The 27,917-nt window shown below is 43.5% G+C and overlaps 2 protein-coding genes across 6 annotated transcripts; both read left to right on the forward strand.

The window, feature by feature from the left end:
- Positions 1-235: 235 nt before the first annotated feature.
- Positions 236-6,074, forward strand: LOC133966454 (opsin-5-like). The gene is made up of 6 exons (XM_062401393.1): positions 236-428; positions 1,779-1,984; positions 3,841-3,940; positions 4,921-5,025; positions 5,112-5,335; positions 5,484-6,074. The coding sequence occupies exons 1-6, from the start codon at positions 275-277 to the stop codon at positions 5,946-5,948; spliced, it is 1,254 nt and encodes a 417-aa protein (XP_062257377.1). The 5' UTR covers positions 236-274; the 3' UTR covers positions 5,949-6,074.
- A 1,719-nt stretch (positions 6,075-7,793) lies between these two features.
- On the forward strand, positions 7,794-27,851 carry vit (vitrin). Of its 5 annotated transcripts, none has more exons than XM_062401645.1 (23): positions 7,794-8,078; positions 13,609-13,698; positions 13,864-13,932; positions 14,943-15,099; positions 15,195-15,328; positions 15,406-15,483; positions 15,888-16,076; positions 16,664-16,708; positions 17,122-17,160; positions 17,261-17,311; positions 18,208-18,270; positions 18,841-18,903; positions 20,980-21,054; positions 21,268-21,333; positions 21,754-21,816; positions 22,222-22,284; positions 22,527-22,574; positions 23,176-23,241; positions 23,914-24,061; positions 24,148-24,251; positions 25,076-25,302; positions 25,798-26,311; positions 26,627-27,851. In XM_062401645.1, the coding sequence occupies exons 2-23, from the start codon at positions 13,665-13,667 to the stop codon at positions 26,803-26,805; spliced, it is 2,475 nt and encodes an 824-aa protein (XP_062257629.1). In that variant the 5' UTR covers positions 7,794-8,078; positions 13,609-13,664; the 3' UTR covers positions 26,806-27,851. The 5 variants fall into 5 exon arrangements, with proteins under 5 accessions (XP_062257629.1, XP_062257630.1, XP_062257631.1 ...); XM_062401646.1 differs by having other exon boundaries at positions 7,794-7,996; XM_062401647.1 differs by having other exon boundaries at positions 7,794-7,996; positions 13,867-13,932.
- Positions 27,852-27,917: the final 66 nt, after the last annotated feature.

A 27,917-nucleotide genomic window follows, 5' to 3' on the forward strand; every position in this document is an offset into this window, starting at 1 on the left:
GGACTTCAATTAATTAATGCAAAATAAACTCCCTCCAAAAATGATGTCCCCTCATTGACGAGACATTTCCCTGTTGGACCGGATTTCCACCCAAAATCTCTGTCTGCTTAGTTGTTAAGAAATAGATAGGATTACAACTGCCGTGATTGGACAGTGACTGCACGTGTCTAAGCTGGATTTAAAATGGACTGAGCGCTCGTCCCTGCCGGTGGATCTCAACAGAGTGTACGGAGAGCAGAGGAGAGCAGGGCCACTGTAGGATTCATGCATCGGCATGGAAAGTCAGGCCATGGAAATAACGTTGAAGGGTTTTCTTCCAAAGGTGGTGAATATTCCATGGAGGAATAATAACCTCAGTAATCTGCACAAGGAAGCTCCTCTGTCTGAACAAGGAGAGACAATCGTCGGAGTCTACCTGTTAGTGTTAGGTGAGTCAGTCATCATATACTGCATTGCAATAAAACGTGCAGTGTCCTCTCATATGTTTCGTAGTAGAAATAATATGGGAATGTATAAATTCTCAATTGAATAAATTTGAAACTACTGTGACCTTTAAATCACTAAGTTCAACTACTTGCAAAGAGAAATATGCATTATTTAGGTCTCAACGACAAAAATAACTTGTTTGTTTTTTGTTGGTGGCTAATTCTCTGTCACTCCACATCAACAAGTTAAGTTGAGAGAATTAGTGTAAAACAGATACTGAGTTATAAAAAGAAAAGGGATTCCCTTGGCTTTTCTCCACTGTTAATCTAAGTGCTGACATAAAGGACATTTGAACTTCCCTTGTTACGTTCACTATTCCAGTCTTAGTTCGTTAACACAATGATAGAGGTCAAGAACCAGGAATGTACAATCCAACACCTTAAAACTCTGCTCGACTCGACCCTACTCGACCCTACTCGACCCTACTCTCTACTCCACTCTACTCTGCTCTACTCTACTCTACTCCACCCTACTCTACTCTACACTACCCTACTCTACTCTACTCAACCCTACTCTACCCAACTCCACTCTACTCTACTCTACTCTGCCCTATTCTACTCTAGTCTGCCCTTTTTTACCCAACTCTACCCTACTCTACTCTACTCTACCCTACACTACCCTACTCTACTCTACCCTACCCTACTCTACTCTACTCAACTCTACTCTATCCTACTCTACTCTACCCTATTCTACTCTAGTCTACCCTTTTCTACCCTACTCTACTCTACCCTACTATACCTTTCTCTACTGTACTGTACTGTACTGTACTGAACTCTACTCTACTCTACTGTACTCTACTCTACTCTACTCTATACTGTGCTAAACTCACCTCTGCTACACTGTAACCTGACCTTACTTTGCTATACTATCCATTTTGTTAAGCTCAAATATACTCTAATTTCGATCAAATCAATAATATATCATACAAAATAAGATAATACAAAGATGTGATACGATTCCATTATATATATATGATATGATATGTGATATGATTGGATGCAAAATAATAAGATATGATACGATTGGTATGATACAACACTATTTAATACAATATGATGGGATGTGAAATAATAACATATGTTAAGATCAGATATGATGTGATCACACTGTTACACTCTACTGTATATATGTATATATTTCTCTACTAAACTACATTATACAAAATCTCTGTTATAGTAAATAACTGAAGGTATAGTAAACTGTACCATATCACTGTAAAATACCATTGCTGAATAAGAATATTTGGTTAACTAAATATTGACAGAATATTCTGTGTGTTTGTCTCCCTGTAGGATGGCTGTCCTGGTTTGGAAACAGTTTGGTGATGTTTGTCCTGTACAGACAGCGGGCCTCACTCAAGCCAACAGATTTCCTCACTTTAAATCTTGCCATCTCTGATGCCAGTATCTCAGTGTTTGGGTACTCCAGAGGGATCCTAGAAATATTCAATATCTTCAAGGATGATGGATATTTGATCACCTGGATCTGGACCTGCCAGGTAAAATCCACGTTGAGAAATTACACAAATTTGAAGAATTAGACTGAAGAGTCATTCATATCTGTTAAACTATATTTACAGCCTAACATCACCAGACCAAGTTGCATATGTGAACGGGTCTGGAAGATTTTGGATTACTTGGCTGATCCCAATTACTTAAAGTACATTAAAAGAATCTGTGGATGTCTTGCAATAATAATAATGTGTGTGTGTGTGTGTGGTGGGGGGATGCAAGGGATTTTGCTGTTAGCCATGTGGGCTGGAGGTTAAATCTATAATAAGATTACCACTGTGGAGGCTTTTAAATTGGAGAAACTGGCTGTGTGGCACAACCAAACAGGAAACAAATAGGAACTGCAAGTTGGATGTTTGTTGCATAATTACTTAAAGGGCTATTATGTTGCTGAAGTGATTTGTGTTGAATTGAAAGATGAGCTGTTGTGTGTAATTTCTATCATATAGTCTTCACATTGGTGTTTTCCTCCTCCCACAGCCTCAGCTTGAAATGAAATAGTTGTCATACTTTAGCTTGGTATTCATCCAGGGTATTTCTCTCGCTAAAGGCAAGTCGTTGTGGAAACCACGATATCCGTGCTGCAGTGACTGATCCCTCTGAGGATTTATATGAAAACAAGCTGGTGTTACGAAAACATTTTCACTCAAACCCCAAAATATGACTTTGTGGAGATTGACATGATCTCATCTCTCAGACATCCCGTCTCAGGTTCTCAGGTGACAGAGAAATATTGGGACAGCGAATTTCATTTCACCTTCTCCCGAGAGAGGTGCACTGATGGATTGAGCTTCAGAAGTAAACAAGGGAAAAGAAAAGTGACAGAAATAGAGTAGGGAAGGAGCAGTGAGGTGAAGGAGACAGGCATGTGAGAAGCATTAGCAGATTACTGAGTCGAGCATGATGGGACATGATCTGGTGCAGGCTGAGCCAGATCCCGGTGTTTTGCATCTTATGGGATGTGATATTGACTCTGATCGAGCCTTACATTACCCTTTTATGTTACCAAGATGAATATAGAGAAAGAGGAATCGAACCAAAGTGAAAAAAATACTTTGATTTTAATCCACTATTTTGTTCTTTGATCCTTTTCTTGTCCTCCAAGCCAGAGAAAGATGTGATACCATTCCTCAAGATGAGCAGAGAGGATCAATCACATCATTTCACGAAGTCATCATCTTTATGCACCAGGTCCTAAAACCTTAATACAACAGAAAATGTTCAATAAATGAATGTTGTATGAAATGACACTGGTCTAGACGTCCAGCAATCTGTCAAATGTGAGGGGGAAAACCTGATGACTGACAGTAATAGGATTGAGACTAAGGAAGATCAAGAAAGTAATCAGTGAGGAACCTTACTGATCCATGTCACCTGGCGCTGGCACAACAGGGAGCTTTGGTGTCGCACAGTTTGAGCCAGACTGAAATGCAGAAGCATAAATCCGTTTAAGAGGAATGGTGATTAAAAGATTGTCTCCCTGCACAATGAACTGAACCCTGCAGTGCTTCATTGTTTTAATGCCATTCAATTTTTTCTCCCCCAGATCCATAAAATCATAAAACAGCTCTAGAGGAATTCCGGTTTTAGTTTCCCACTGCAGGTCCTACACTTTTCAAACCCTGTACATCAAAAAAGTTAAAGAAAAGGAAGCCGAAAGGCAGGAAGAGCTACCCAGACATGGTGATTCCAGCTGATAAAGTCCAACGCAAAACAAACAAAACAGACAAAGTTCTTCGACAATTAGTCGGACGATGAATGCACACCCTGAGGCTCAAAGACATTTGGAGGTTGTTGTTGCATCGTGATCCACCAACACATTCGTCTGTCCGTCTGCTTCCAGGTCGACGGCTTCTTCACGCTGCTGTTCGGCCTCGCAAGCATCAACACCCTGACCGTCATCAGCGTCAGCAGATACATAAAGGGATGTCACCCAAACAAAGGTCAGCTCCCAGCCCTGTGTATTCAAGTGTTAGAGCATTTAGAAAACATCAGACCAGCGTGTCTACCTTTCTCACATTACAGCTGCTCCTATCTGACAGAAAAGAGTGGTTTTTTTTGGTGCCACCGACACCTCATTACCGACCTCAGCTGTACGAATAACTACCACTTTTCTCCGGCTAATTTCATTTTGCCGACATGTCATTAAGTTAATTTGAGGTGACATTTTCTATTTTCAGGTGAAGCTGATGCCGAAGAATGTCTTAATTTTATGGAAATTAGGGCGAGCAACTGCCTCTTTTGTCAGTGTGGATACAGGTTTTTTTATTTTGTTTGTGGTTTTATAAGTTATATAAACTTGTTTGTGTGTTGTTTTTTTTTTACACTTTTTTACAATGAACATCTGAGGGATATCATCACCTGTATTATGTTGGAGAGCTGAAGATACTCCAGATGTCCATAAATATTGATCTAGAATTAGATATTAAAAAAGCAGTGCAGTTTCAGATACAAATTAAGCAAATGAATGCTATTAAAACAAACCTGTGCAGGTAAAAACAGAGAAATACTAGAATGCCAAAATGTCTCAAAATGATTTTTAACCTGCTGATCCTTTAGCGTTATTCTTTATAATACGTGTAGATTGGAAATCCAAAACGAGCCAAACATGTAAATAGAGCAGACAGATTCTTTATCAATTTCCCTGATTACAAAGCACATTGACAGAAGAGGTTCTTTCAGTCACCAATGTTTGTGAAGGCTGTCAGAATAACAAAAGACCTCATTGTTTAATAAATGTCACAATCCTGACATTTATGAAAAGTCAGGAATGCAGCGTCTTTACGTGCCTCTCACTTTTTCTGTCCCGTGTTTGCCAAAGTCCTGACATTCAATCTTTTTAAACTGCCCACAATCAAACTGCTGTGGCTGAAATATGATAATAATGTGTTGTGTTCATGTGGCTTGTTGTGTGTTTTTGCAGCTTACTGCATCAGCATGAACTCCATCGCTGTTTCGCTCATCTGCATTTGGACTGGAGCGGCGTTTTGGTCTGTCGCTCCGCTGATGGGCTGGGGCAGCTACACAGGTCTGGTATCACACAGTCACCTGAAAAAAAAATTAAATATATATAAGATTTTTTTTTAAGCCTTTCTCTGACCTGTGTGTCCTTAGATCGGGGTTACGGCACCTGTGAAGTGGACTGGTCCAAGGCAAACTACTCCACCATCCACAAATCCTACATCATCTCCATCCTCATCTTTTGCTTTTTTGTCCCTGTGATGATCATGCTCTTCTCCTACGTCTCCATTATCAACACAGTGAAAAGCACCAATGCAATGTCGGCTGATGGTTCACATACCACCCACCAGAGGAAGGTGGAGAGAGATGTGACACGGGTAGGTGGCATGGAGAAAAAGTTTATTACAGAGTTTTTTATTGGGAAGCCTTGATTGCAAAGGTAAAATTAGACTCTTTAAAATGCTACTCAGAAGAACCCTATCGTAATGCCACCCCTGACAATTGTTCCCTCATGTTCCTCTCTAGATTTCCATTGTGATCTGCACTGCTTTCATCATGGCCTGGTCGCCATATGCAGTGGTGTCTATGTGGTCCGCCTGGGGCTTCCACGTGCCAAGCACAACCAGCATCCTCACCCGTCTCTTTGCCAAGTCTGCCAGCTTCTACAACCCGCTCATCTACTTCGGCATGAGCTCCAAATTCCGCAAGGACGTCTCTGTGCTGCTGCCGTGCACGCGCGAGCGGAGGGAGTTGGTTCACCTGCAGCACTTTAAGAACATTAAACCCAAGGCTGATGCCACGCCTCAAGCCACAGCCCTTCCTGTCCAGCAACTGGAGGGGAAGTACAAAGCGGTGGAGAACCCGTACAATCCTGACAGCGACTCTGGGGTCAACAGCCCTCTTCAGACTCCTCCGTCGGAGCCGGAGGTCTTCCACATCGATGGGCCCTCACACATTGAAACATCAGAGTACTGGTGCGACAGGCTCTGAGGACACTTGACTTGAACCACTACTTGAATTACAAGTGGAGATTGACAGTAATTTTGTATTTTTTGGTCTTACTCGTGTTAATAAACTGTATGTGTAACCCGTATTAATAAATTATTCTATGTTTCACACCTGCTGAAAGTCACTTAAATTTCATATTTTCTTGATATCAGTCAATTAAAATTATCAATAGCGATACCTGAATCCTGAGAGAGAATTGAGCTGATGAAATGTGTAGCAGGAAAAGAGATGCACAAACCCAACATCTGGAAACACTGACATGTCCTGAGCTCAGCTGAGGCCTGTAATGAGCCAGTATTCTGCCATTTCCCCTGCTGGCCCTAAGGGGACTCATGCCATAGATATATCGCATATGTCCCACATTGCCCAGGAGATGCCATAGACCAGACTCTCTTCAGCACTGTCATCCTATTGAACTGTATAATTTGTAATCTCCATCCACTGGAGCAGCATCATGTCTGTCAGATAGAAACAGGCTGGACAAAAAGAAGTTTTCACTGATCCTACACAGCATTTTCAAACTAAAACACAAACTCTCCAAAAAATTTAATTCTTGTGGTCCAACATATCCAAAGCATGGCTTCATGTGGAGTTCCACTCTTGCACACTGGCCCTGCACATGCTGGTGTACATAGGAAAACTTAACTTCACAATAGCTGGTAGCAAAGACGACAGGGTCAGCAACGCTTTGTAACTGATGATCCATGTTGTGTTCTGCACTGGCAGCTGAGGCTAATGCCGGGTGTTTACTTCCACAAAGGGGTCATGTGACAGGAGCCTGACAATTAACAAAGGCTACGTCGCGACAGAAAAGACCCAAATGAGCCAGCGGTTGTGATTGTCTACATCGTTGTTTCCAAACATCTCCGTTTCTGCCCCTCCAGACTAAAATGAGTCTCAGGTTTTTCAAACTAAAATGAGACCAGCAGCTTTTCCAAACTTTTGGCGTATCTGGAACAGCATAGAAACGAAAACCTAGACTTGGGATGTGGCCTGAATGGGTCTGTTTTTACTCAACATTGTGAAAACTCTCCCGACAGGCCATTCGTGAGATAATTTAAGACACTGTCTTTCTGTTGACAAGCTTTCAGACTAATGTCCCTGCTAAAAACACTATGAACAACCCTCCAATGGCACAAGCTCTTTTCTCCTTTTCTAGCATAATCACTCGGCCATTATCTTCTTGAGACATGAAGGTTTTAATCTTTCTAAAAAGTTCCTGAGGTGAGTTTTTCCTGGTTTCTGCAAAGAACATAATCACACACACACAATGAGCTCTTTTACAGGTTCCCTTAAGACCTTTAAATCAAAATGGCAGCTTCAGCCTAACCATCCATACAACGGATTCTTAGCAGTAGCCTGGGTGACAATCTGCATAAACCAACAGGCTCTCCCTCTCTCTTCTTGTGTGTGTCTGTGTGCTCATGTAATGTATACTACAGTGACACACAAACTCCAGAGTGACACTGGATGTGACTTGCCGTGTCTGTGTTTCAGGTGTTGATTGGTGTGTTTGTTGGAAGAGGAGGATTGCTGCAGTGAGAGTTCACACTCTCCTTCCTCTTGGTTGTTTTTATTTCTCAGTCAGATGATGGGATGAGTAAGATGCAGAAAAGAAAAGAAAAAAAAACCTCCATTTGCACAAAAAGATGAAGCTCCAATAGCCAATGTGAGGCAAATCTACATCCTCCTGGGCATGCTCGAACCAAGAAAATATGTGTTGTGTTTTTATGCTGTCCTAGCGAGAAAAAAAACATTTTTGACGATCACACACACACACACACACACCCTCAAAGATGCGTGCACTCCTCTGCTGCAGGGTGCCAGCTCCCTGCATCCTCTCCTGACGGCCCCGGGTTACTGATCCTGCCCGGGTGAGGAGCTGAGGACTGAAGTGGGACGGGCAAAGAGAGGGGAAACTATGGCCCCGTCCCGTCCTCCACTTTTAATGAGCGCTCCGATCATGCAGGAGTAAGAGTACCAGGTGGAGAAGCTCAGCGTTTCCACACACGCCCGCTGCAGGGAAAGAGGTGAGGTTTCAAGGGGGAGTACATTACGCACGGAATTACCAGTTTTATTTGTGTCGCCTGGAGGATTATTTGACTTTCGCAGGTAAGTTCAACTTCGTTGTCTCACGGACACGATGGTTTGGAGAAACAGCTCCACACGTGAACTGGGGATTTTGAGTTGGCTGCTTCTGCTGCGTGGCGTGAATGAATCATTCACTTTTTATATCACGCGTAATTGCGCGTAATGAGTGACTATATTTTTTATCCAAATCTGATTTTTAGTCTCAATAGTCCGAGCTTTGGTGAATTTTACTGAACATTACAGGAGGTTTCTGCGTTTAAAATGTTCATTAACTTTGGTTTCCTTTGCACTTCATGGCTCTGGTTCATGTCAGCTTAGGACGTGAGGTTTGACATTCTGCCCAAATAAGCGCTCCGTTGCTCAAATTCAGCGCCTGTTTCACTCTCTGTTTATTTTTCCTATTTCTTTTGGTAAACACCTCCTTCCTCTCTTCATCAGTGAGGTTTTCAGCTGAATGAAGTTGGCCTTGTCGTAACCATTCATACCGTCGGCTGCTTCTAATGGCTCATTTAAAAAGACAAATCTGTGGGAAATGAAGCTGTCAGGTTGCCTGCGCCTTCATTTGAAAGGATCCATTTTGCCAGTGTGATCATGTGCACGCCTCAGAGCTGAGTTCCTCCACTTTTGTTTTATTTTCTTGTATATGGCGTTTGACATTTCTCTGTGTGCTCACTCTGCCACTTCTCTATGGGTTGACAGAGCCTGATTAAACTCAGGTGGTCTCTATTCACTATGTCCATCTGCAGACTATACACGCTCCAGCTTGCTCTGAAACCAGGGCCAAGAATTAAAGTAATTCAACCTGTACTCTGCTCCATAAACAAACAATGTCCCAGCAGCAGCCCAAAAACTTTAGCTATTGAAGTGACCATGTAGAGACATGTTGGCTTCCCTGGGTCTGTATCTCCAGTGGCTCCTTTATAAAGGTGGCTCCTAAAAGCAATTGGCACATCTCTCAAGCTTACCTTGCAATTCGGAGCCCTGTGAATGCTGGGATTTAACACTCCCTGGCACAGTGTGTGTGTGTGTACTGTCTCCTTTCACACTTGGAACCATGGGGGAATTATGTCCTCAGCTGATTATCATACTCAAATAATATCCGTCCCCTTTGGTGCTTTCCCTCGTTGTATTTTCACCACTCCAGACAAGGAATGTGAATGCGTGCTGCTGAACTGGAGACAGCTTGAAATACTGTCCTTGTGTTTTGCCTGAAGCTGCGTGTGCCATAAGTTCACCACATGTGACCAAAATAGATTGTTTAAGGGTAAAATGTGAAATAATGCTAATGCCCAAATGCTTCCAAGCACTTTCAAGACAACGGTGCACCAGTCACAGGTGTGTGTGGTCTGCCCCATGTTTTGAGAACCTACTGTGTGTCGGCCTTTGATATACAGAAATCTAGTGTACATCCTGTTTGCATTAGAGCCACCGTCTAGCTGATGCTCCTGCCAGGTGTGGTTTCCATCCTGCATTATCGTATTTCTGCTGCTCTCGGCAATCTGCCTGCAGGAGCTGAAAATGTTAATTTCGCTGCAACAGCAGGTCCTTTTATCGTGCAGCTCACCTTTACGTAATCTTGGTTAAGGTTGTTTCGTGTGTGTAATCCACATTTTAGAGAGAGTGTATGTACAGAATTGAATTGTGTTTTTTAATTCCTGAAACTATGTGACCTGTCTGAGCTGCTGGGCTCTCTACAAAAGCCTGTGCACAGAAACTTGCATCTTTGGAAGTGGCTGTCAAATGACTTTGAGTTTTTGTTGTTGATGGTTTGTTTGATTGGTGTCCCCACCCTGCTGAAATTAGATGTTTGAGGATCTCGGTATGGTGAAAAATGTATAAATATAAAAACAGGCCAGCTGAGAATGCCCTTAAGGGACAAGCTTTGCATGCCTTATCACAAGTTGAACACAGGTGTAGTCAAAATATACAACACCCACACAATAAGTGACCCACCCACCCTGTCTGGGGTTAATGGTGGCGGGGAGCCTGAAAGGCCTCACATATCGGGGCTTTCTACAAAGTGATCTGATCATGTGATGTGTGAAGCCATCTCAGATCTGCTTTGTTTGTTTGTTTCTGGTTCATTTAGCAATGTGTGTGTGTTGTGGCTGGTGTGTGTGTGTATGTGCCCTCAGGATATATTATGTACTGTACAGGAAACTCCCCACAGTGTTAGTCAAAGGATATAATTTGCCCTGCAATGCATTTCATTTCTCGGAGAAGGAGGCTTTTTAGAGAACAGGCTAGAAAACGCAGATTCAGAGGTTTTTCTTTGCACATTTCAATTTCACCTACAGTGATGTCACTATCATCTTAAAGGACTCGTTAGAGGAACAGCATCAGTGTAAACACAATTATTTTCCTCTTTCTTTTCTTCTCAACATTGGTGGAGCCTGATGCTCACAGGTAAGATTCCCTCGCAGGTGAAAGACGGATCAGATTTGTTGTTTGCTTTATCCAGTGGATCACACTGACTCACCTCTGTCTCCCGCAGAGTAGATGTACATATCTGTCCCGGCTTGTTCCCAACCTCAGATTTCTTTCCCCCGCGAGGACAAATGGTAGTCCTGAATGTGCAGCAGGGATCTACCTGCTTGTCAAAGCACAACGCTGTGGAAAAATCATGTCAGTGCTCATGAATGTCAGATAAAAATGTGGAGCTGAATCAGGCAAAGTCCTTTCACTGCCAACTGCAGCTATATTACTATTCACCTTAACATTATTTGTTACGTTTGCAGTTTTTATGCTTAAAGTTTCAATACTTACCATAGAACAGGAACCTGATGCTGTTTAAAACTACGATAGAGAGCTGCACATGGAAACGGCTGATAGAGATTACACCCAGAGATCTTGTTCATTTACATCTCTACACAGTCGTGTTTACCAGCCTGACATGACTGTATACCAGTGCAGTGCAGGATGTTATGTATAAGTGACCACTGGTTATTCTCTCTTCATATTTTGAAAAATTGTTTGACATTTAGGGAGAAAGATGTTGCTTTCCTGTTGAGAGTCTGATGAAACGATCAGGGAAACATCTTCTTTCGCTTTGGCCAAACATGACCAGAAGCTACACGCCAGCAGGGAAGAAATTGTTGTTTTTGTTGTTGTTCAAGAAAATAAGTCAGACATACGTTTTTACACGGTGGTTCTAGTACAGATCAAACGAACAAGATGTAACATGTTAATTACTGAACATTAGAGCTGCCGTCGGGGGGATTTCGACACCTTTTGGACAGATTCAGAATGAATGTTTCTTGGTTTTTCATTTGTTAATGTGCTCCTGGCTGTACCTGCGTATTAACTGTACAGACATTAGAGTTGTGGTGGAATTATTTTATCTAGAGGAGTAGTGAACTCAATGTTTGTGTCAGTCAACAGAGTTCATTTCTTTCTGAAATAGTTGATTCTAAGTTACAATTACTGACAATAAAAATGCAATGAAGCCCCCATGACGTGTTCCATTTCTGTGTTCTGCCTCCCCACCGGTGACAGCCATGGCCAGAGGCATTCAAATTTCAGGTTGTAAATCCGTCTGTCCCAATTAAGTGAATGTAATACCCCAGGGAATGTCTTCAATTTTGGCAGAAACATGCATTTGACATGTTTTTGGTCACGCATGAAGATTTCATACACTAATTATGACACAATTTCACACAATAAGTCTAATAGGATAACATTATTTTGCATCCAAAAGGTTAAAGTCAACTTCACTGTGACATTTGAATGTAGGCGGCTGCAGAGACGCCATGACGTGTTTGTATGTCCTTCAACCTGGAGGAGGAATAAAACCACCAGGTGGTAATTGTTAGGAAAACATCATTCATTCTTGAAAAATGTACCTGAAAGCTAATTTCCCTCTTTACACATTAGCACCTGGAAACAGCACTAGTGGAGCCTTGCTCAAGGTCACCTCAGTAGTCATATTGAGGTAGGGCCTTTCCCCGCACCATGATTTACTCAGTGTGATTACCACCAGAGATCTACTAGTCACAAATAAGACAGGTGTGTAATTACGCTGTGTTTTCAGTCGTCCTTCTTCATATTGCTAACGGGCTGTAAACGTCAGTCAGAGCTGCATCACATGTGACCCTGCCTCAGAGGTCGTGTATGATCACATGTTCCCACTTGATCAGATTGAACCTGCCGGTGTGTGGCGGCAGTGACAGACGTGACGCCGCCCTCGTGGGAGGTACAGCATTCCTCTGTTAACAGGGGGGCGTCAGTCATCACCTTCTCTGGGAGGGTGCTCCGTCCCAGCACCCTGGCAGGCAGCGGGGCCTGGGGTGGCTCTCACGATTAGTCCACCCACCGGCCACATAAGACGTGGGATTTAATATTGAGAGTTATCACCAGGGCTCCCATCACTTCAACAGGTCTGGAGCGACATGTCGGCGACCCACTGGTGCTCTTGTCAACGCAGGCTACGACTTTGCCTGATGTCTTCACGTGGGTGTAACTTTTAAATTGGAATGACAGACGCAGAGAGAAATGCTGTGTCTACTGTAAACATTCAGTTCTTCAAACTGGGACCCTGCTTGATGTGGTTCAGGGTGTCAAACAAAAGAAGCCGACCGACACGGTTCTCCATTCCTGACTCATTAAGTGATGTCTGTGTGTGCTGGCTAATTGAGTCTGACTCCACAGATAGAGGAGGGAGGACTCACATGTTTTTGTCTCAGAACCCAGATGTTCATTGTTAAGCTTCTGGAAAAAAGGTTAGAGACTTTTTATAGACAACAGCAACTGATCTGATCTTAAAAGTAGAGGAGGCAACCCAAGGTATGAAAGATGTTTTCAAAATAACGATTAATAATATTAATTATATTAAAATATTATATTATCCATCTTACAAGATACATATCTTGGAACACAACAGCATAGCTTTTAACAGAATTTATCTATCTATCTATCTATCTATCTATCTATCTATCTATCTATCTATCTATCTATCTATCTATCTATCTATCTATCTATCTATCTATCTATCTATCTATCTATCTATCTATCTATCTATCTATCTATCTATCTATCTATCTATCTATCTATCTATCTATCTATCTATCTATCTATCTATCTATCTATCTATCTATCTATCTATCTATCTATCTATCCATCCATCCATCCATCCATCCATCCATCTAACAGCACTGTTATTGCCCACTCTTGGGCAATAACAGTGCTGTCAATGTCTAAGTATGATATTATTATACCAAAAATGAAATGAAAAGTAGTTAAATTTATGATAATATAATTAGATAATTATAAAAGTGATTATTTACTATATTTGTAGCTTGTATAAATACAGAATTAGAAAACAAGCACAATAAGATTTTATAAAAATATTTAAAAAAATAAAATAAAAATTATTCACATCCACTTCATGAGTCTTTCAGCTATTCGTGCAGGTCTAGAGTCTATGTGCTATTAATCCAGAAATTTCTGGAAAGTATCTCAGTGGCCGAGTTTATACTCACGTCAGACTTTACTTAAGGAAATTAATTTCAGGACATGATGAGGAAATTCTGCTGCTGCTCTCTCTCTCTATAAGGTTGGGAGATTGTACACGGACACCGGCTGACCGGCTCAACCAGCGCACCAACCATCATGATGAGAGCATCACTACTTGCCCTCTGCCTCGGTGAGTGACAACTCTGTCTCTCTGAAAGAGGACACTGCTTTTAAATAAAAAAAATACTCTGGCTGTTACTGTATTTCCCTCTGAATCTGTTTTCTGTCCGTTTCACACGATGATCATTACGTCTCTTTGTCTGATATTAATGTGAAACTCCCTCTGCCTTCCCAGCAGTGCTCCTCCTGTCCTGCGCTTGCTGGGCTAAGCCGAACGGATCAAAGAACAAGAAACCAAAGCAAGGTGACATCAGCGACTAGCCGGCCTCTAATCTCCTATCACTCCCAGTGCTCTCGTGTCCTCCAACTCTCTGTATTGCACTCATTTCACTTCCAAAAGGCTTCATTATGAAAAACCTTACAGCATTTATATATGGGCTGGAAACAAAAGTCATCTTATATAACAGAATTATGTTAAACAACTGATGAGGAAAATCCACTTTCTGTGTCTGTTTGCACTCTTTAGAGTTAATTTATGTTCAAATTGGGCTGAAGTTGCTGGAAAAGTGAAAGTTTTTATGTATTATTATAATTTGTTACAGCAGCATGTCACTGATCCTGTTTTATTGTGAAGGAGTTCATAAATTTGGACTGAAATCATTACCATGAATCTGCTGATTATTTGGTAAATTAATGAATAAAATACTAATAGATAAAAACAACAGTCGGAATTTCCCGGAGCCTCAAAGGGATAAAACTAAATTGTTTGTTTTATCTAGCAGACTATAGCTATCAGAAGCTAATCTAGCGACGGTTTCACGGTTACGGCGTTAGTAAATACCAATCGTGGGAGGTTGTGAGATGGGTCATGGAAAACCCCATTAAACTTTGCTGAGGCTCTGAATCAGGGGTTGGACCCAGGATTCTTTCTTCATTTTCGTTTAGATTTTTAAAATAATAATATAATAATAATAACTAATTGCTCTTGATGAAAAAAATCTGGCATATTCAGGGAACTGAACAGGGTGTGAAATGTGATGCAGCTAGACTGAATTTAAGGGGACGGTTGGGCCTAGGTGGGGATATGAGCTCCGTTTGTCAGCAGGATTATGTCAAGACACAAAAGTGATTTGCATTAAACTTGGTGGATGGATGAGGCCAAATTTCTGAAAGAACTTACTACATTTTGATGGCAATAAGGGTCTGATCAAGGAATTTCTTTATAATTTCTTTAACTGTAATAAGAATGGAATCTTGACCTGTATAAAATCCTGTCTTTAACCATATTGCTCTCTCTTCTCCTCCTCCCTTCAGTTGTTCCAGAGATAGAGTGTGATGTCAGAGCGGGAAAGATCAACCTCCCAGAGTTCATAGCCAAATGTCCTGCGCAGTGTAAAGAGACAAAGCAGCAAGTCTATGGGACGGGGGTGTTTGCCTCCATCTCCAGCATCTGCAATGCAGCCATTCACAAGTAAACAGTGGGGCAATGAACGTGAAGCAACGTTTGTGTGAGGGACAGAACTGACCAGTAATCGTTATAGCTGACAAAAATGTCTGCGTCCACAGCGGCGTCATCACCAACTCAGGAGGAAAGGTGATCGTGAGGAAGATGGCCGGCCAGAACATTTACAAAGGCAGCAACTCCAACGGGGTGCGCTCTCTGTCTCTACCAAAGTGGAGGGAGTCGTTTGTTGTCTCAGGTAATAAACAAACAAACAACATTGAGCATAGCTCTGTAGAGTAAACCCTCCCGCTAACACTCTGTTGTGTGTTTCAGTGGGGAAACCGAAGAAGGGAGTCATCTACCCCTCAACTCTGGACTATGTCCCTTCAAGACCAACCTACGTGAAGACAAGTGAGAGGAGCTCATTTCTACACTCTGATATTAATCTTTTATGTGATTATGAGTTTAGCTGCAGGGCCTTTATTTTGTCAATGAGAGGGTTGATAGATGTTGAATGTTTCACAAACTGATTAGGACTGATTTGGGGATTTGCAAATCAACAGATTGTTTTTTTTTTTTTTGTTAAGGCTTGTTTCACACTGAAGTAGTTCCCAGACTTAGACACGCAGAGGCCACCAGATCAGTGATTTCCGGGACAAACAGTTACTCGATAGACGTCCCTGTGCATGTTGAACTTCGCTCAGGTTGAGTGAGGAGTCGGAGCTTTGCAGTCATGGTGGAGAATGTCAAGAATGCTCTTCCTCCCCGTGCATCCATCTACTACACGACCGCCTCCATCTGTCGTCTCCTCGCAGGTCAGAAGGAGGCCAAATCCCCTGTGACCGCCACGCCGCTGACAACCACACCTGAACCCGCCACGACTACAACACCTGAACCCACTACCACCACCACCACACAGGCTCCAACCACCACCACCACAACACCTCCGCCACCACCCACCACTACCAAAGCTCGAGCTGCTGTGCACAAAGTCAGGGATGCAGGTACAAAAACACACCTCACCCCTGTGTCGTTGTTGCATACACACAGCAAGCTAACTCTTTCTGATAAATCTATGGATCCTAGTATGACATGTGGAGGATTGTGTATTTACTCGGATTCAGGATGCTGTTAATGATCCAGTAAAACCAATCCACGCAGAAGATCCACTGCAGCCCGTGTGCCGTCTGTAGCCGAGATCGAACTAACAACTTTAGCTGCTTTTAACTGGAATCAGCGTGATGAAAACAAATGTTTGGGGCTGGTAATCACAAGTCACGGCTGCAATTCCTACAAATTACAGCTGGTCCTTGAGTTGGCACCCTGCTGCTCAGGTGATCACCAGACCTTTGATCGTTTTTTATGAGACAAGAACATTATCAGGCGGTAATCGCTGCGAGTCATTTGCCCCGTTTTGGATAGAAACACAGCGACAGAGGGTAGACAATGCCGCAGTATCTCACAGGTATGTGTGTAAATGAAATGGGCTGGGTGCCAGACAACCTCCCAACCATTTCTGTCTCCTTCATTTTCTGAAACATTATCTCTCTGGTCTCCATATTGGCGCCCCATCTGTCTTTCTTCTATCTAGGCAGCAGTCACCCGTACCTTGCCTCTGTGGCAGCGGCAAGTTCAAGTAAGTGGAGCAGAGAAAACGGGGGTCAACATTGTCGTTTTTTTTGGTGCCATGAAGTGGTGCTGTGGTTTTGCTTAACATCAGGGTAGGCAGGAATATGAGTTTACCTGAAGCATGGGGTGTTTACTTCACATCAGGCTTTGGGGAATAGCGTGCATCGGGATTTATTACGTTTTCGGTGTTTAAAGTTATCGCTGGTCCTGAATCAAAGCACGTTTGTCGATATCGAAGGAACGACTTGTGTATTTTAAGTGAAATCAGTTCAGTTCACTTGTTCTAAGCTAAAAACTTAAAACAGTAGGACCATGTTCTGGGATATAAGCAGATGGTTGAACAAGAACTATTGAAGTCAATAATTCTGTCTCCAACGATTATCTTGTCTAAATTTGCCCCACATTGTGTGATTGGTATAGGGAAGACACAATTCAGTCAAGGACAGAGTCCCGGCCAAGGTATGTCGATTCTCTCACTGATTCTGCAGCTCATGGTAAAATTCCTTTACACCAAAATACAGCGATTCAAGTTGAAATTAACAATGGCATTTCTTCAAAGTATTCAGAGGAGGTGTCTATCCGAATAGATTTCTACAGCGTACCAGTGCAGGTAAAGCAAGATTTAATCTCCCTGTGTCTTCTTTCATGTGGAGTCAATTTCATAGACTGAAATTGACTCCACATGTACTCTATCTTTTTTTCTTTCTGAGCTGATACACTTAAACTCTGCATGGCGTCTCTGCGCAGCTGCTTTAAACACTGCTAACAGTAGAAGGAGGAAGCACTAATTCTGTGTTGCTACTGTCAAATTCACTGAAATACAGGATTCAACTACTGTATGTTCACTCTGTATTAGCAAATTTATGACCTCTGGCAAAGAGGTTATGTTTTCATATGTGTTTGTTGGTTCGCAGGATTATGAAAAAATTAATCAACAGATTATCATGATACTTGATGGAGGAATTAAATTCTCTCTGAGAAATCAAGCAACATTTGTTGAAAATTCTAGCAACATCAAAGTATAAAATAATTCCTGGACCTGCCCTCCGATCATTCAGATGAGTAGTTTTTGTGTAATCCTACTAACAAAATGAAATTATAACCTCCTTGGCAGATGTAATGAAAATGGGAATATTTGTTTCCTCTAAACTCTTAGTCCTCATGTTATATTATTTGGCCTGTTAAGTCATTATCAAAATGAACGTAAAGGAGAAACCTGTTTATCTTAATTCAGTCACTGATCAAATTTGCTCCACAGATCTGATTTACAGTTTAACTCTAAATATATATATGTTCTTCAATCGTCGTGGCTGCCATTACAAAGAGAGGACATATTGGTACTGTCAAATGTGTCATTGTCATCATGAAGTCTTTTGCCATCATATATTTATAAATAATAAATTCATAGATTTATACTATACAAGTCTCTAATGTGCAGCTGAAGATGAACTGAATGTTATCTGATGTTTTCTCATCGTGTCATTATTCCCCAAACTCTGGTCCCAGGTCTGCGCAGACCAGAGGCAGGGTCAGCTATCAGGAGGCCGCAATCTTCTCCAGTCGGCCCAGGTCAGACTCATCAATAACACACACACACAAACACACACACACACAAACACGCACCCACACACACAGTTACAAACAGGCAGACAAGGTGGGACTGACAGGGAATGTGGGTCAAGGGCAGAAGGGGGGGGGGGGGGGTAGATGTCTCTGTTGGAACAAGAATCCAGGAGACGTAGGCTGCTGTAAGTCTGACCCTCATGTCCACACCCATAAGCCCCTGGGATCCTAAACCTCGGGGTCACCACTAATCCACTCCATCAAGCATCTCAGCTAACATTCCTTTGACGATGGCCGCTGCTCTCTGTCATCAGGCACATCCTCTCATTCATGTTTTCATTTTCCAAGATGAAACGAGGCAAACAAAGCTGACTTAAGGCCTGTAAATGTTCCCGGCATATATCCCTTTTGTTTTTGATATCATGCTGCGGAGAAATTGCCTTCAGCTTTGCTCAAAGCAAAACAGCTGGGCTTGTGGATGGAGCCCTCCTGAGACCTGAAGCTCTCTTTTGTCCCCCTTCTCCCTCCTTTTTTCCTCTCTGCTCCTATCTGCCTGTTTCTCATTGCTACAAACAGCTTTTAACAGGGTTCAGCCAGCCCAACCCGAGCGGACTCCAACCATCAGCCAGTCAAACCCCGGTAAGTATCTCCAGATCCTCACAAGAGAATCTTTAAAGGGCGAAGGCAGAGGCACACACACACTGACGTGGAAATGTTGATGGGTCTGATCAAACGGCTGCAAAACCTCGGTGGAAATGTTATATCAAGCTGCACTAATGTTTACCCTCTGTGGGGCTGCTGTGTTTCAATGCATAGTCAGACTTCTATAAAAGCTACGGGCGGGAACACAAGCTGATACTCGACTTTCGCTGTACCCAGCATGAAATCGGGCAGTAAGTACACGGATATGCCTCGAAGATGAGTGATGATGCGGTTGTCCTGCATTCATCTTGCACCATATCTCCGGGATGTGCGGGACGATAATGAGCCCTGGACTATCTCCTTCAGATAAGACCACGATGAGAAACCTGCTCTGTCAGTACTGTAATAGCGTCTTATGACAGATCCCATCTGGTCTGGCCTCTATGCCTCCCTTGTGAGTGCATGGAGGGAGGGAAAGTGAGATGAAAGCAGCAGCAGCAGCAGCAGCAGCAGCACCAAGTGGCCCTGTGCTGATCCCAGAGACAGACGCCGGATCCGGTTCACAGCGCTGCAGGATCTGGGTCCACTCTGCAGCCTGTCAGGAATAGAAAGCTCTCTCGCCATTCAAACCAGCCGAGGTTTGGCCCACTGAGGAATGCGCTCCTGTTTTTTGCAACCTCTGGAATGCAAAACCATGGATCTCTATAATAAGACAGGACTGTATCTATTTAAATGATGGATACTTCTAAAATGCAGTGTGAGCCGTTTCCAGTCAGGGCATCATTTATCTGACCAGCCTGTGACTGTAGAATCACATGTGCAGAAGAAAAGGGAGAACAGCTTTTAGATAATAATGTGAAGTTTTATTGATCCCCTTAGAGAAATTCTTTATGCTTGAGGTCAGAGGTCAGAGGCCAGGATCAGCTTCACAGCAGCGCCCCTGGAGCCGGCAGCTCTTCGGTGTCTTTCTCAAGGACACTGCAACCGGGCGGGTGGATGCCAAGAGACGTTAGAGGTCTGAACTCTGATTTATGAGTTGAAGGGTCTTCTCCCCAGTCACTCTGCCACCCGGCTGCCAAGAACAGATGTTTTATTTTATTGCAAGAGCCTTCTGGAAATGTTACGATCCAGTTTAGTTTTGCTTTTGTTGTGAGATGTGACCACTCGACGACCACAACAGATCCACGATAACCCTCTGTGATTCTGATTGATGGGTCCCTTCTTTGTGTATTTTACTAACACTCCTGTAGACAAATTGTAGCCTGAGTTACAACTCAACGTGAGGTTTATATCCCTTTTCCCAGTCTGACCTTGTGGCTGCAGTGAACACTGAAGTGGCTGTGACCTGGGGGTTAAACTGAATCCTTTTTAAAGCACCTGTTTCATCAGAAAGAGCAACATTGCTATCTGCTCTACAGCGCTGGGTCTTTGACCAGCATCAGATAAGACTAATCTCTGCGTCCCGCTATCTACACTGTCCCTGGTTTGACACCAGCTTTAGAATAATACTCCCACGCTCCACTGGGCGGCTGGCTGGGCTCTCCCGGCCCGACCCAGTCAAAAGCACTGGCTGCCACCCGATGGGAACCTTAGAGCCCGGGCTGGGTGTTTTTGTAAGCTACACCGCAGGGAGGGGTCAGCCGAAGTGTGTTGTCATGGCTCAGTTAGTTTAGGACGGATGAGATGCACTGTTATGGTCCTCTCAGCTGCGAAGGCTTCTACAGTTCAGGTGCAACCTGAAGCCATGCAAGAGTCTTATGGGTTAAACTGCCAGCCACGTCGAAGTAAAACTTCGAACAAGTTGTGATGCCAGGAACAGCACATGGAGAACACAAAACAAATGAGAAACACATTGACATAGGTTTCCCTCTCTCTCTCTAGCCTGCAGGTAGAAAGAGAAAGGCTCCACTGAAATAACCTTTAGCCGCTTAGTGCCTGTCTCTGAGTGACAGACTGTACGTGTGGTGTCTGAACGCCGCCTGCATACCCAACTAACAATGAGGCGGGTTTAGTGGAGGTCACAATCACTATTCTCCTGAGCACCAGCTTTTCTAATCTTCCCACTCTGCACAGCTTTTCCCAGAAGGGATTGGGCGGACACCTCCCTGCCTCGTCCCGATTGGTTCCCTGGAGCTCGACGTCCATCAGGTATCAAAGAAATGGTCTTCGTTCTTTAGCAAATCTTAAACGCAAGGGTTTTGGCAAATGCTCTTCAAACCTTCTGTGATAAATGTTGTCATTTATTAATGCAGTGCCAACAGTACCATTTTAGAGTTTGTCACCTACAGTAAAAATGATCAGGGCGACATTAAAACCTTGAATGTAATCCTGACCCCTCCACCTTCTCTGCTGTACGTTCAGATGTTAGCTTTACAGCTCCAGACTCAGGATACACATGGAGCGAGACTGACAGACCTGAGACCGGCGGTAAGTCGACCTCCCTCTGGGCCTGCACGTGACAGTTTGGTGTGGACTGCCCCCACTCACTGTGCCAGGGTACTACACGCTGTGTCCATTTAAGTTGCATGTGCACGTCTGTGTGACTGATACAGTTTGGGATCTGCCAAGCTTGACAGTGTGTGTTGAATTGGCTCCACATGTAAGTACATGCAGTGTCTCTCAGGCGTTTACATGCCGTCTGTCTGCCATGTGAGAAACTCCTGTAGATGGCATGTGAGAGATGAGAGAGACTCAGCGAGGTGATGATTGTGCACAAAGCCGTGGTTTTCACTGGTGTGGGATTGGTTGGGGGGAACTTGTGACCAATCACAACCATGGAAATGTGTGCTTTTTCTCTCTGAAGTTCATTGTAGGAACACTAACTGGTTTCAAAACCTCCTCCTCTAGCTCGGGATCACAGGCCTGATATCTCAGAGTATGAGCGCTGGTATTATAACTTTGGACCGCACCGTAAGTGTTCTTCTATTCTCTTTTCTGGGAACTAACAGGTCCTGGGGTTCATATGTGTGGAGTTCTGTTTAAATGTCAGAATTGTTTGACTGTTTTCTTTCAGCCATGACCACTGTTAATGCCATTCCTCTTTAATTTGGGGTTTAAATGAATTACGTTGTGTCATTGTCTTTTTTACTTTTGGTTTGAAATATCCATTAGTGTTTCTAAAATCGTTGTTGTAAGACCTGTAGCCTGCGAAAGAAGTAATCTCTGCCTGAGCCATCTCCAGCTGCATCACAGAAATACTGCCACACATCCAATAAACACAATGTAGAGTCAATGGGAATTGGCTGTTATTCCATGATGTCTTTACATTTGTTTCACTTGTCTGTCATCACTGACTGATCCTGTCATAACTTTTAGCTCCACGATCCACTGACTCAGATGTCAACCATAAGACGCCAGTGGATGCAACCCATACTCGAGGTGAGCAGTGGTGAATATGGAGTGTTAGGTGTTGGCCTGGACACAACTCTTCTCTTCAGTAAATAGTGTGATTTCCCTAAATGCCACTGCATTACTTTTCTAATTCTGAGTATTGCGACATTTTAAATTGATCACAAAAAGAAATCCACCTTTTTAGCATAGCTGCCATGGTGAGTGTTGTTGTTGGTTGAGGAACTTGCGAAATCTGTTAACGTCGAGCTTGTGTGATATCATCTATGCAGTGGAGCCAGTGGATGCCTGGAAACCAGAAGCAAACATTTATGAATCAGGTAAGATAGTCTGTGCTGCAACACGCTCCTCCACCTCCTCTTCTTCCTTTTATCCGGCTCCAATAAGACTCACTTTGCCAGTAACTCCTCACATCTGACTGTAAGTACAAACCAAACCAAGGCCGACCAAGCAAAAAGAATCTGGGTTTACTGCTCAGCCTGTAATTGAAGGGATTTGCAGTCAAATGGCATGGTTGCCTGCGGATAAAATCATTTCCTGTTTGGCAACGTTTCACCACAGCCAAAAAACTGGTTTGGTTTTGGATCTTTGTAAAGTGGGCGGCTGCAAATCGAACGTGTACATTTTAACAGTCAAACTTTCAGGTTGTTTCTGCCAGAGTTGACCTTTTCTCCTGGTTTGTAGTAAGATAGTTGAAAATTGGAAATTAGCCTTAGATGGTGAAAAAGCTGTCGGTGAGATGAAACACAAGCATCATCTCACCAACAGCTTGACACAAGTCAATGATCATTCATTTTTCTTTTTCTTTGAACTATCCCTTTTAAGGGCACAAACAGTCAAGGGGAAATTTTTTTAAAAGTACTCTCCATATTATGAGATTAAGAGCAAATCTCTTTCAAAGATGTGTTTCTTAATTTTCAGGATTCGGCACAAGGGAGCAAGAACCTGCACCAAGAGCCCCTGAGCCTGCGTCACAGGGAGACCCAAGTAGGTCCCACAAGCATCACAAGCAAGCTGCCATGTGTAAAATTAATATTTAACTATTGCAATTTTTTGTTCTGCCGGGGAAGCTATGTTTTCATCAGCCTTTCTTTGTTAGTTAGCAGGTTTGGGGGCAGACCCACACTTTATTTGATACTTCCTTTAACATTTTCTCAAGAGAATAAATCATAGATCTTGATGAAAAAAATCGGAGATATTTAGGGGTAGGTGCAATTTGGTGTGATCCAGATCCAGTGAATTTACATGTGGTTTCATAAGAGCTCTGTGTCAGAGGCACTGTAATGATTGACATTGTAGTTAAATGAGTCATTGCCTTAGGGTGTGATCATCCCTGTGAGGTCATTAAAGTCTCCCCATGGCAAGATCTCTGACCAAGATACCCTGTAATTATTCATTCCTGTAAACAAACTTGTTTACAATCAGTGTTTCCCATCAAAAACAATGTATGTATCCTTTTGTTGTAATAAATTGTACTGAATGTATTTGATGCATTGATCACATGATTTTTCAAAAATCAGTGGAAGAGCCTGACATGTGTGTCATATCACCCATGTGCTTGTGTGCATGCACAAAAAACAGGGGCCCATTGGGGCGAACCTGGCTCATGCATTACTCCCTGAACCTGCTGTGACCTTCTGGTGGTTCCTGTTCCTGCAGACTGTAAGGTGGACCTGGTCTTCCTGATGGACGGCAGCTGGAGCATCGGGAAGCGGCGTTTCAAGATCCAGAAGGACTTCCTGGCTGAGGTGGCTCAGACCATCAACGTGGGCGTAAATGGACCCATGATGGGCCTCATCCAATACGGGTAACCTCCCTTCCTTTGTCGTGTTATTACTTACCATTGATAGATGAGGAAAAGATCATGTCCTTACCTCAAGTCTTTGTCTGAAGAGACGACCCCGTGACGGAGATCAGTCTGAAGTCTCACTCCAACTCCAGAGAGCTGAGGTCGGCCGTAGATAAGATTGTGCAGAAAGGAGGCCTCTCAAATGTGGGTGAGTAACCCGCTGTTAGGCTGCCAGCTGCAGTAAATGCCTACAGACACAAGTGTGAAAGTGAGAGGGCTGCAGTTATCACGTTGGTTTACTACCCAGGCACATTTTCGCATGCAAGGATAGAATTAAGTCTAAATTTGCTCCGAGACGCTGCTGGATAAATTACAGTCCTGCTCCCGTAAGTCGTGTTTTTCCAACTGCTCTGACCAAAAAGCTTTTGGCTTCACCAGCCCAGGGGGTTGCAGCCTGCTCTGGTTGGTGCGTCAGCGTGCACCCACTGTCTTTATAACTTGCGTGTTGATACAAATATGTGTTATTTGGGTAGGAAGTGCTCTCTAATCAGAAAAACAATGCGAGCGGATTTAAAAGCATCTACGGAGCCCTCCCTGGTGCCGGCATTGTTCAAACCACCAACAAGACTAAATGATAGGATATCACAGTTTTTGTGATAGTATAAAGCGATGCACTCACTATAGAGATGGGTGTATTTTTGTGTACTAAATACACAGGCTGCTATGTAAAGATTTTCTCTTGGCAAACAGGATTTTTTATAGAAGGATGCTTTTCTACATTTTGGTCAGGACAGCTCCCCAAACAACTTTTTTTACATAATGAACACTTATGAACAGTATTTATTTTAACAGCAGGTGTTTTCTTGTTTCATTTGATTCTCAGCAGTATCTAATATGTATTTGAATTTATGGGATGAGTAAAGACTTTGTGAATAACATTAGTTTGATTTGATAGATTCATGCCTGCGTTTCAACTACTTGCCTGTACATGCAGTTTAATCGTCTCTCTGCTGCCCTCTGGTGTCCCAACAGGAAAGGCCCTCTCCTTCATCAACAAGCAGTACTTCAGTGATGTCAATGGAAACCGTGGAGGGGCCCCCAACGTGGCCGTGGTGCTGGTGGACGGCTGGCCCACGGACAAGGTGGAGGAGGCCTCTCGTTCCGCCCGGGAGTCGGGCATCAACATATTCTTTGTCACCATTGAGGGTGCCGACGACAATGAGAGGCAAAACCTGGTGGAGGCCAACTTCGTTGACAAGGTGGAGTATGGTCCGAGTGCTGGCTTTGCTCTCGTGAATCTCTTGGTGATCCAGTCGCCATCCGCCTCGGACTCATGACTCAGCTGAATCTGAAAAACACACGACACAAATTCCATGTGACGTTAAATTGTGACCACTGCACAAAAGCATCCATAAATCTGACTTGAAATCATAGGGAAAAAGTGGCACAATAATAAACCAGAACTTGCCTGAAAACTTAACATGTAAAGTATATTATATAGATCATCACCAGTATCACAGTAATGCAGTGATGGTTGTCTGTATTTCTTTGGGTACAATGCCGACTAGAATGGCAGTCAGAAGTAGAAAGGCTCAGCGGACCCTTGAAATTCTCCACCAAATCTGTCATGTTCATTTGAAACTATGAAACCACATTTAAATCCACTAGATCCAGATTTAAATGTGTCCGAGAGGTTTGTCAGTGCTTCGGTCAAACATACCGGTTTGAAACTCACTTTGTTCTGCGCCCCACAGGCCGTGTGTCGGACAAACGGCTTCTACTCCCTGCCTGTGACCAGCTGGTTCGCCCTGAGGAAGGCCGTGCAGCCCCTGGTGAAGAGAGTGTGTGACACGGACCGCCTGATGTGCAGCAAGACCTGCCTCAACGCCAACGACATCGCCTTTGTCATAGACGGCTCCAGCAGCGTGGGAACAGGCAACTTCCGCACGGTGCTGCAGTTCGTGGCCAACGTCACGCGGGAGTTTGAGATCTCCGACACGGACACGCGGGTCGGGGCCGTGCAGTACACCTACGAGCAGAGGCTGGAGTTCGCCTTCGGCCAGTACAACAACAAGGGCGAGCTGCTGAACGCCATTAAACGCATCAACTACTGGAGCGGTGGGACCAGCACCGGTGCCGCCATCACCTACGCCGCAGAGCAGCTCTTCAGCAAATCCAAACCCAACAAGCGCAAGATCATGATCGTCATTACAGATGGCCGCTCCTATGATGACGTCAGGGCGCCTGCACTGGCTGTCCAACGCCAAGGTCAGAGGTTAACCACAACAGAATCTGAAAAAAAAAAAAGAGATATGGTCAATACATATCATTTTCACTCAGCCAAGTAAAAATAACCAATGATCATATTCTGGAAAGATTTTTTTGGGGCAACTTAACTCTTTAAAACTTCAGGATTAACACTCTGACCCAGAATCAACAAATCAATTATGCAAAAAGGCTGTTAAGTGTGTGTTTGTGTGTGTCGGTTAACAGTGAGGTGTCATGCAGCTGTGACAAACACATGTGAGGCCTGTGTGTGTCTGTGTGTGTGTGAGTAATCCTCTGTCCCGCCCTGTGATGCAGGAGTGATCGCCTACTCCATCGGCATCGCCTGGGCCGCCCAGGACGAGCTGGAGTACATCGCCACGGACCCCGACAAGGATCACTCCTTCTTCGTGGACGAGTTCGACAACCTCTACAAGTTTGTGTCCAAGATCATAAACAACATCTGCCAGGAGTTCAACTCACAGCCCAGAAACTGAGGACGGACGGACGGACAGACGGGCGGGTGTTAAGAGGGACGTCCCGATCATGGCTCTGACAGGACGCTGATTGTAAATTGACTCACTCTGTTGCCCAGATGGTGGAGCTGGATTGGCTGCAGCTCCCCCACGTTTGCACGGGGAGGGGATTAGGTTTCGAATTTAGGTGAGGATTGTGTGTTTTGGTCGAAAAACAAATCTTAAAGTGAATCAGCATTTTGTCCCAAGCGGTGCTAAAAGTTAAGACACAGTGACATCTCATGTGGTCCCAGTCGTTCTCTCTCGGTGCCTTTAAGGAACAGGATTCCTGAGCGTTTAAAATTGACTGTACCACTCTTTAACGACACACCTTTTATAGTTGGTTTGTAAGTTCCTCTGTTGACAAACGATATATATTCAATAATAATGTCCTTACGAACAACTTACAGACCCCTCATAACGGGTGCCGTATAAAGAAGTGGTACCAGACTGACTAACAGAACATGGTACATGGTGCTTGCAGAGAGATGTAGACTTTAAAGCATGCCTAGCACTTCCTCTTCTGGCTTATCAAACTTCATAAACTTAATAATACGGTGCTTTTTATACACTTCTCTGTCAAGAGGATATTCTTTCTTAGAAATGGTGCATTCTGATCTTCCTAAGGGGAGAGACTTGTTAGTAGGGACATTGTTAAAGTTCCTCTGTACGACAGCGGTGCTGATATACGAGTGGCAGGTGAGAACAAGGCTCTTGTGAATTCGGCAACATGGAGCGAGGAAGTGGACCCGTGTGGGGGGTGAGGGGAGAGGAGCTTGTCTATCTTTGTGCAGAGCGACGGCAGATTGAGCGCCATCCGTCCCGTCGCTCTTTGTTTTCTAATCGTGTGGCTGCTTTTAACATCGCAGGCGTTTCTCTTTTGTTTGAGGAGTATTTATGATTTGTCTCTGTCGTGTCCTGTTTGTACATATGCATATTACAAATCTTTCGCTATTAATGTTCAGATAATTGATCAATGTTTTTTTTTGCAATTTTTAATAAAATAAAGAAAATGAACAGAAATTAAAGTGGCTGTTTTTCTCCTGAATCTTTTGTTGATGCGATCGCTGAGCTTCTAACGACACGGCACATAT

This window comes from Platichthys flesus, chromosome 12, assembly GCF_949316205.1.
Source record: "Platichthys flesus chromosome 12, fPlaFle2.1, whole genome shotgun sequence".
Taxonomy (NCBI): domain Eukaryota; kingdom Metazoa; phylum Chordata; class Actinopteri; order Pleuronectiformes; family Pleuronectidae; genus Platichthys; species Platichthys flesus.

Excerpts from the sequence above, each read along its gene's own strand:
- LOC133966454 (XM_062401393.1), top strand. The coding sequence starts at position 275 with ATGGAAAGTCAGGCCATGGAAATAACGTTGAAGGGTTTTCTTCCAAAG. Across the intron at positions 429-1,778 it reads AGTCTACCTGTTAGTGTTAG|GATGGCTGTCCTGGTTTGGA; the intron begins GTGAGTCAGTCA and ends GTCTCCCTGTAG. Across the intron at positions 5,336-5,483 it reads TGGAGAGAGATGTGACACGG|ATTTCCATTGTGATCTGCAC; the intron begins GTAGGTGGCATG and ends GTTCCTCTCTAG.
- vit (XM_062401645.1), top strand. The coding sequence starts at position 13,665 with ATGATGAGAGCATCACTACTTGCCCTCTGCCTCG. Across the intron at positions 18,271-18,840 it reads ATCTTCTCCAGTCGGCCCAG|CTTTTAACAGGGTTCAGCCA; the intron begins GTCAGACTCATC and ends TGCTACAAACAG. Across the intron at positions 23,242-23,913 it reads TGCGTCACAGGGAGACCCAA|ACTGTAAGGTGGACCTGGTC; the intron begins GTAGGTCCCACA and ends CTGTTCCTGCAG.